At 44.6% G+C, this 10,010-nt stretch overlaps 1 protein-coding gene across 1 annotated transcript; it reads right to left on the bottom strand.

The window, feature by feature from the left end:
* Positions 7,141–8,163, bottom strand: LOC110011573. Its single transcript, XM_020691928.1, has one exon. It carries the CDS (start codon positions 8,161–8,163, stop codon positions 7,141–7,143), a length of 1,023 nt encoding a protein of 340 aa, XP_020547587.1.

Below are 10,010 nucleotides of genomic sequence, written 5' to 3'. Positions count from 1 at the left end.
TTAGTGTAGGTGAACAGTGTACCTTCTCTCAGGATGGACTTAGGGTATTTATAGGCGTCTGAAGATGGGACCCTCCTAGGGGACAGGTGTCAACTTCAGGCATGTCCATGCAATGACTCAGCTATTTCTCCCTTGGACACCTGTCCGATGGATAATACGGGTCGGACTCGGGTCTATGGGGCCCGATTTGAGACGTCATCAAGCCACAATGGGCCACATGCGATCTTGCGATCTTACTTGGCGACCTACTTGATGCCTTTTTTCTTCCTCGACCTGCGATCTCGAGTGCGACCTTTATGCAAAGCCATGTTTTGTTCATTATTTCCTTGCGACATCCTCATCAGAATTCCCCCACTTCTTTCAAATGTAATTTATTATATTGGAAAGAAGTATATTTTGTTCAATTTAGGTCGAAAGGAAATCCTTGCAGGGTCGCATGTTTGATGCAATTTTGATGGTCAAGGGTTGGAACTTTGCACGCGTGCTATTGCTTAAGATCATAAATCGAAGGGCCGTGCTGCAATAAGCCGAAGCATTGCATTTAATGAACTGCCACGTGTTGTTCATCCGACCGTCGTCACGATCCTCGAGGTGCCACCTGTCATCTATCCTCCAGTTTCAGCTGGGCGCGCCTTTCCACACAGTGGTCTATATATACCCCCCTCCTTCAAAATTCGCCTGCTCCATTGCTTCATCCTCGAGATCGTTGCCAGAATCCCAACGACCTGCCTCCTCGACCTCGACAAGGTACCATGTCTTCCATTAACTCGAGCTTTTCCTTTTCTATTTCTGCGACTTCTCCTTTGCATGAACTCGAGGGTCCCTCTATAGCTAGATCTAGGTCTAGATCTAGGTCGCAGTCTAGATCGAACGCCTCTAATAGCCCATCTGATGACGAGACCCCTAGGTATGTTAGGTACCAACAATCTTTAGATAACAGTCCTTGGATTGGTATTGTTAGTAAAGTGAAGCAATCCATTTCCCAAATAAAGGAAAAATACTTCATTCCACACGATTTTGAGGTCTTGATCCCCAGATCATTTGATCGCATGCATACCCCTCCTCTAGGTTATTGTACTCTGTCCATCGGCCATTTTGAGGCCGGTTTGCGATTACCTCTAGCTCCCCCTGTAGCTCGCATACTCAAGGGATTAAGGTTAAATCCCATGCAACTGTCTCCCAACTCCATTAGTCACATTGTACTTTTTGTCATAATAATGCGAGCTTTCGATCTCGACCCCAGCTTTGATAATTTTTGGTCGATTTATTCTTTCACTACCTCTACTAGGTCGGCCAATAGAGGTTTCTTCTATCTCACTTTCCGTAGGCAATGTAGGTATCTAGAGCCCCTTAAATCTAATACTGGTCCGTGGAAGGATCGTTTCATCTTTGTTTGACCTCCCCCTGGTCAACAGTGGCCTTTTACTCTCAAGTGGTCTGTAGAAAAGCCCGAACCAGTTACTGAAGGAGAGGGTTTAGATGGGGATTTGATTAATAGTCTCACTTCTAACCCTTTTTTTCCCAAAAAAGTTGCTGACCGAAGAGATATTCTGTCTTGCGCGCCTGTCCCGTGCTTCTGTACCCATCACAGGGTCACTAGGTGATTCTCTATCTTCTCTCCTGATTCCCTTTTGTCTTTTTATTTGCTAACTTTTTGAGGTCGTTATTTTGCAGAGAACAAAGTCATGCTGGGTCGTTTGACTAAGCGTGCTCAAGCTCGCCAGGAACGAGCTACCGGTGAAGTCCAACCTACTCCCCAAGGCCAAGCTCCAGGTCGCGCAACTCCTCAGCGACCTGATCCAGACACCTCGGCTATTCCTATGGCCGATTTGCGAAGACCTGAGACCCCAGTTGACATCGGCAGTGAGGAAGTCCAGGCTCATGACCTTCCCCCAGTTCGAGGTGCTTCCCCTAGCATCGAGATGGTTGGCTCGTTGGTCGAGGGAGGAGTTGCAGGTCCCAGTCGCCCCCGGAAGCGCAAGCATAGGTCGCCCTCTAAATCCAAGCCTGGGGGACCACATATTCACAGGCGATCTGAGGAGGAGCTCGCAGCCGCTCGAGCCGCGGAGGATGAAAATTTGAAGTCTTTGAAGGAGGTCGAAGAGTGGGAGTTATCTGCTTTTGCCGCTCACCGTACTGACTCTCAAAAATCTGCTGAACTGACTGGGGCTCGGCTGGCACCTCACTGGAAGGTCTCGGATCATAGCACCATCTTGAATAGTGAAGCTGGGCAGGAATCTTACGAGATCTACAGGCACACTAGTCTGCCCCGCGACCAAGCTGCACTCCTGTCCTATCCTTATCCTCGGCTAGAGCAGCATGGTGCCCACGCCTTGGCACAGGTAAATGTTTTGACCTCTGCATCCACTCTGATTTCCTCTAACACTAAGTATCGTCATTGTAGGCTAGCGCTTTCATGCGATCGTTGTCCTTAAAATGTACTGTTCAATGCAAGCGCCGCTTGGAAGCCCAGGAGAAATATCGAGAGATTCGGAATGATTGCCGGGCGAAAGAGAAAGAATGGGCGGAGGAACGTCAGCGCCTTGAAGAGGCAAAGGCTCGTCTTGAGGCGGAGGTCGCTCAGATGAAAGAGGTCGCTGAAGCCCATGGTGCTGAGGTCGCTAGAGCACGCGAGGAAGGTCAGATGTCGGGCTTTTCTGCTGGGCAAGAGGCTGGTCTTGTCCAAGGTCGCATTGAAGGACGTGAAGATTTCTTGAACTCTGCCGAGTTCACTGATCGAGTTCGCAGTGCTAGGCTGGAAGGAGCTCGAGATTTCTTGAAGACCCCAGTTTTTGATACTGCGGTCGAGATCAAGGCGAGCATCTACATGACGCAGGGTTTTAACAAATGCAAGGCTCAAGCTAATAATTTGAAGGCATTTGCTGAAGGGTTCAATCAGAACAAGCTTAACCCTTTTGTGGATGAGAACTTTCAGCCCTACCCTGAAGAGCCATCTCCTCAAATCGAAGGTACCGAGTTTGCGAGCTTGATGGATGAGGTGGAGGCTTTGGATGAATGAGCTCGACCTTGTGACCTCATGATCTGCATCTCATAATTACGCATAAAATTTCTTCAAATTTTGAACATTCCATGGTCGCGGTAAGTCTCAACCTTCCAGATCTTGCAAGCGATAAGTGCCTCTTCGTTTGATCTCCGTAACTTTATAGGGTCCTTCCCATCCTGGGTCAAGCTTTCCCACATGCTTTGATACCTCCACTTTTTTCAGCACGAGGTCTCCAACTTGAAATTGTCTGGGCCTCAGTCTTTTGTTGTAACTTTTCATCATTAAGCTCTTATGATGTAGTATCTTGGCATACGCGATCTCTCTTTTCTCTTCGATCACTTCCAAGTCCAAGCAGCGCTCCTCGCGGTTAGTTGCAGGATCATACATAGTAACTCGATGTGATTCCTCGCCTACCTCTGCAGGAATAAGAGCTTCAGTACCAAATACAAGGCAAAAAGGAGTTTCACCTGTTGAGGACCTAGGTGTGGTTCGGTATGCCCACAAGACTCCGGGTAATTCATCCAACCATGATCCTTTGGAACTTAATCTTGTTTTCAAATGCTGAAGGATGGTCCTGTTAACGACCTCGACTTGGCCGTTCGACTGCGGATGCCCTACTGCGGTGAAGTGTTGCTGAATCTTCAACTCTTTGCACCAACTTGTGATCTTCTTTCCTTGGAATTGAGTGCCATTGTCTGAGATCAAGATTCTAGGGACCCCAAACCGACATATGATGTTCTTCCATATGAACTCGATCATATTTCCCTCCGTTACTTTAGCCACAGCCTCTACTTCTACCCATTTGGAAAAATGCTCAACGGCTACTATAATAAATTTCTTCTGAGATCGCGAGTGGGGAAGGGACCTAAAATATCTATTCCCCATTGATCGAAGGGACAAGCGACCTTAACCGGTTCCATCTGGGTCGCAGGTGTATGGATTTGCGCTGCAAATCTTTGACATGCCTCACATCTCTTGACCAACTCTTTCGTATCTTTCACCAGGGTTGGCCAAAAATACCCTTGTCTGATAACCTTTTGGGCCAGTGACCTTCCCCCATAATGATTTCCACAACTTCCCTCATGGATTTCCCTCATCACATATTCAGCTCTCTCTGGATCAAGGCATTTTAGCAATGGCCCCTCTACAGTTCTTTTGTATAGTTGCTCGTTAACTAACGTGAAACGAGGTGCCCTCATTTTCAATCACCTTGCAGCAATGGAATCAGCTGGTAAAATCCCCTCTTTCAAGTATCAGACAATTTCATCCTTCCACGATGGCTTCTCGCTCGCCGTATTAACATCAACAACTTCAGCAATCGCTGATGTTTCTTTGATCATCACTGTGATCTTGCGATCTTTAATTCCTGATAGAGTAGCTCCGCACTTCGACAATGAATCGGCTCTGTCATTCTCATGTCTTGGGATTTGATGCACCTGATACTTGTTAAATTTGGACATTATGGATTTTGCTTTGGTATGATAGAGTATCATGCGCTCTTCTTTGGTCTCATAAGTCCCCTCTATTTGCAACGCAACAAGTTGCGAATCGGTGAAGACCTCTAGATCTTTCGCGCCCGCTTCCAGTGATAACTCTAAACCCATGATGAGAGCTTCATATTCAGCCTCATTATTAGTGACCGGAAAAGATAGTCGTGTAGCGACCTCGATCTGTATATTTTCTGGGCCTTGTATTAATATTCCAATTCCTCCGTTTCCCGCATTAGAGGACCCATCTACATGCAACATCCATTTGCCCAACCTAGGCTCGGTTTCAGGCTCGCCCACGAACTCGACCATAAAGTCTGCTAATACTTGTCCTTTCAACGCCGTACGAGCTTGGTATTCGATGTCAAATTCCCCCAGTTCTACCGCCCATTTCACAAGCCTACCCGAGGCTTCAGGTCACGCCAACACATTACGGAGAGGATGATTGGTTAGGACAATAATGCGGTGTCCCTGGAAGTAAGGTTGCAGTTTGCGGGCCGTTACAATAAGCGTAAGTGCCAGCTTCTCAATCTGCGCATACCTTTTCTCCGCTCCATGTAACATTCTGCTTACGTAATATATTGGACTTTGCACTCCCCCTTCTTCTCTAATCAAAGCTGAACTAATTGCATTTTCTGAGACCGCCAAGTATACGTATAACACCTCACTCCCTTTCGGATTTGCCAGTAACGGTGGTGAGCGCAAGTATGTTTTTAAATCTTGAAACGCTTGCTCACATTCCTCCGTCCACTCAAAATTCTTGGTTTTTCTCAACACTTTAAAGAAAGGCAGATTTCTATCTGATGATTTTGAAATAAAACGATTGAGAGAAGCGAGCTTACCAGTAAGTTTTTGGACTTCTTTAATGTTGGTTGGCGATTTCAGCTTCAGTATTGCTTCTATTTTTTCTGGATTCATCTCGATTCCACGTTCGCTGATCAGATAACCCAGAAATTTTCCCCCAGCCACTCCAAAGGTGCATTTCATCGGGTTCAGCTTCATTCTGAATTTCCTGAGGGTCGCAAAAGTTTGTTCAAGGTAAGCTATGTGATCACGCGACCTTGAACTCTTCACCAGCATATCGTCAACATAAACCTCCATAGTTTTCCCGATCTGATCCTCGAACATCCGGTTCACTAAACGCTGATACGTGGCACCTGCGTTTTTCAGCCCAAAGGGCATCACTTTATAACAATATATTCCCCTTTCTGTTACAAATGAAGTTTTATCCTGGTCTTCTTCTGCCATGAAAATTTGATGGTAGCCTTGATAGGCATCCATCATGGAAAATAACTCATATCCGGCGGTTGAATCTACTAATGCATCAATTCGAGGAAGTGGATACGGATCTTTTGGACATGCCTTATTCAAGTCCGTGAAGTCGATACAAACTCTCCATTTCCCTCCTGGCTTGGGGACTACCACAACATTGGACAGCCAATTTGTATACTGAACTTCCATAATGTACCCAGCGTTTAGCAGTCTATCCACCTCTTCTCTGATCACCTGATTTTTTTCTACGCTGAAATTTCTTTTCTTCTGCTGCACAGGTCGCATGGTAGGGTCTACATTTAATCTGTGAACAATTACTTCCGGTGCCACACCTATAAAATCCGACGAGCTCCATGCAAAGATGTCAGCATTTTTCCTTAGCAGTGATATCATCATGGTTTCCAGTTGTTCACCCAAGTGCGACCCTATCCTGGTAGTTTTACAGGGATCTCCTTGGATCACCTCTACAACCTTATGAGTTTCAGCTGGCCGAATTCTTTCGATCTTCTTGTCAGATATTTGGCTTCCCCCTTCGATCACATCTAATTTCCTCCTTTTATCTGTGCTTTCACCCTTTTTCAGGGATAAATTATAACATTTACGCGCTTCCTCGGGATCGCAAATCACCTCACCTATTCCTGCTCTGGTTGGAAATTTTACTTTCAGATGGTATGTAGACACTATAGCTCGGAATGCATTCAGCCCAGGTCTTCCAAGGATTACATTATATGCAAAGGGTGTGTCTACAACTAAGAATTTGATCATCAACATTTTCCTTCGAGGGTCCTCTCCCATAGACACGGGTAAATCAAGGGTTCCTAATGGGACAATCTCAGTACCACCAAATCCAACTAATGGGGTCCTTACTAGTTCTAGCTTCGTATTTTCTAACCCCATTTTAACAAGAACATCCCAAAGGATGATATCTGTTGAACTTCCATTATCAATCAGAACTTTCCGAACAGTAAAATTGGCTATGTCGAGTTTGATCACCATGGGATCGTTTTGCAACCTAACTCCTCCTGCCACATCTTTGTCCCCGAATGTGATCTCCTCATCTGGCTCAATACTCGCGATCAACTGATCATGCTGAACATTTCTATTTTGCTGCTTTCTTGACCTTCTCGAATCTCCCCCTTCGGGTCCTCCTGCAATGGTATAAATGATGCCTTTTACAGGCGCATTTCCTCCCAAATTAGCTTCTTTCACCACTCCTTTTCCTTCATCTTGTCTTCGATCGGGGCTTTTGGACCGACTTCTGCGAGCAACAGTTTCCTCCGCCCGATATTTCATTACTAGCTCTTTAAAATACCCTTGTCTTATTAGCCTTTCAATCTCATCTTTCAGTTGATAACACTCCTCTGTGTCATGCCCACGTTAGCGATGAAATTTACAGTACTTGCCTGAAAATTTCTTAGCAGGCGTAAATCTGGTATGGCGTGGCCATTTCAACATGTCTGACTTCTCTACGGTTAGCAGGCCTTTGGTCCTTGTGGTGTTCAGCGGCGTGTATCGGTGGTATCTTGGTCGATAGGTAAGGTCGCGAACGCGATCAGTATTTTGCTTCGCATCTTTTCCAGGTTCACGGTCGCGGGTCCTTCCAGCACCTAACCACTCCCCGTCTTTCATCGCATTCATTTCTTCCTCATTAATATATTTTTGAGCTAAGCGCATCAACTGTTCAACATTAGTCGGCGGGTCTCTTGCTAGAGCTGAAGCGAAGGGCCCTTTTTTCAACCCATGGATAAGGATATTTACCATAATATCAATCCTTAAGTCTTGGACCTCCAGAGTTTCATTATTGAATCTGCCCATAAAATTTTTCAAGGTCTCATTCTCTTTTTGTCTGATGGTAAACAAATAGGTCGCCGATCTCTTCTGCTTTCTTTTACTCGCAAAATGGAAGATGAACTTCTGCACCAGCTGTTCATGAGATTCAATACTACCCAGTGGCAAGCTCATGAACCACTCTTGTGCCTTCCCCATTAAGGTAGTTACAAATAGTTTTGCTTTAATAGGGTCCGATTGTCCATAAAGATTCATCACCAAATCAAATGCGGACACATGTTCTTGCGGGTCCTTTAAACCGTCATATTTCGGTAAGTCTGGCATTTTAAAGGTCGTACTTACAATTTCCCTCAGAATTCTATTACAGAATGACGAGTGTTTGTTTTGAGTTACCAGTTCTCCTTTCCGTTTCAACTCATCAATCTGTTTTCCTAGCAGATGAATCTGTCTGCCGACACTGTTAACATCCGCTCTCGAGATTGCAGGTTCTCGTTTCCGCCATCCACCTAGCGAACTTGACCCCACTTCAGAAGGGGCCACCATGCGTCCCCTCTCAGGGGCTCTTCTGCTCATCCCTTCAGAAATTCGTTCGGTCTCCTTTTCCCGTATCATTCTCTGTTGGGCATTTTAATTTCAGCAGGTTGTGTTCTTTTTTCATATGCCAAAATGGCATTCCTACTAGCTTCTTCCATCATTCGTTGCAGTTCTCCTTGTGTCAATTGAACTATCCTTTCATTCGCCCCTCTCGGGGTCTCCTCGATAGCTCGCCTACCACCTTCCGATCTATCCATGTTTTGGATTTTATGTTTTATCTCCAAAATCGTTCCCACAGACGGCGCCAAACTGATCCGCCTCGATCACGTTTGACCTTGATCAACGACCACGACCACCCATGTCACCGAGTTGGACCTGTTATCTGGAAATAAAACACAAGGCTAGTCGGGATCGTCCCGACGACGACGCTCCGATGCCTAAGTCAGGTTGAGATCGAAAGGAATATTCAGCAATCTAAAATATAAGTGTAGGTGAACAGTGTACCTTCTCTCAGGATGGACTTAGGGTATTTATAGGCGTCTGAAGATGGGACCCTCCTAGGGGACAGGTGTCAACTTCAGGCATGTCCATGCAATGACTCAGCTATTTCTCCCTTGGACACCTGTCCGATGGATAATACGGGTCGGACTCGGGTCTATGGGGCCCGATTTGAGACGTCATCAAGCCACAATGGGCCACATGCGATCTTGCGATCTTACTTGGCGACCTACTTGATGCCTTTTTTCTTCCTCGACCTGCGATCTCGAGTGCGACCTTTATGCAAAGCCATGTTTTGTTCATTATTTCCTTGCGACATCCTCATCAGGCGGCAAGTCAGGAGTCTCCCAAGTTTTAGTTTTTTCAAGTGCATCTAACTCACGTGCATCGCAGTTATCCATACCTGCAGGAAAACAGTTCTGGTTTAAGGGCAGGAAGTCAATCTTGCCTACAACTTTCTGTCCACTGATGAAGCCAATGAAAACGCATGTGTAAGCTCTACCAAAATTTATGCTTAAATGGAAGTGTGCAAAGACACTAAAAGACCTGAGGTGGTCATAATCAGGTTTCTCTTTATATAGTAGCTCATAAGGTGTTTGCCATTGTCGATAAATTGAAGTGGTAGTTATAACACGTAAAAGGTGTTTGTATTTTTTCTCCACAAAACCATTTTGTTGTGTAATATAAGCACGTGTTCTTTAGCTTATGATTCCAAGACTGCTCAAGAAGAACTGGCATTCTAAATTAATAAATTTTGTACCTTTATCAGTTCTTATGGTTTTAGTATTGGCTTGGAATGTTTTGTCTACCATAGCAATGAGAGTCTGTGTAGGATCTGTGTTTCATCAAATATGTCCTAGTGTAATCATCAACGATATTAAGAAATTAAGTATAGTGCACCTATGAATTTAGATTGATGTTATGGGCCGCGTACATCAATATGTATAAGTCTAAGGGTAAATTACAATGGGCGTTTTTCAAATTTGTCGTAATTACAAATATCTCTCATTATTTAAAAAATTACAAATACCCTTCTACAATGAACTGTTATACGGTTAGGGTATTTACAATTTTAGGGACGTATTTATAATTTTTCAAAAATATCGAGGAAGACTTTGTAATTTTTCAAACAACGAGAAAGTAGTTGTAAAAGCACAAATTTCAGGAAAGCCCGTAATATATACTCTAAGTCTAAATCACTTTGACGTGAAACTTTTACTAGCTGAAAAAGGCATTCTACGTTGTTTTGACTAGGACACAAATCACATTGTTGCATATGATTCAAAGACAGTTAATCTAGCAATATGAGAGACTAAATTTTGTAAGGATGTCCTAATTTAGGGTGCCATATGATGTCTGCAGTACTGTTATTCTTGCACAAAAGAACATGTGGTTGTTGTCCAAAAAACTAAGCAATGAAAATTTGG

Source organism: Sesamum indicum, linkage group LG2 (assembly GCF_000512975.1).
Source record: "Sesamum indicum cultivar Zhongzhi No. 13 linkage group LG2, S_indicum_v1.0, whole genome shotgun sequence".
In the NCBI taxonomy this organism is placed as follows: Eukaryota; Viridiplantae; Streptophyta; class Magnoliopsida; order Lamiales; family Pedaliaceae; genus Sesamum; species Sesamum indicum.
Note: the sequence above shows the minus strand (reverse complement) of the source record. Positions and strands in the feature narration are given on the sequence as shown.

What these genes read in the sequence shown, in the direction of transcription:
- LOC110011573 (XM_020691928.1), bottom strand. Translation starts at nt 8,163, where the DNA reads ATGATACGGGAAAAGGAGACCGAACGAATTTCTGAAGGGATGAGCAGA.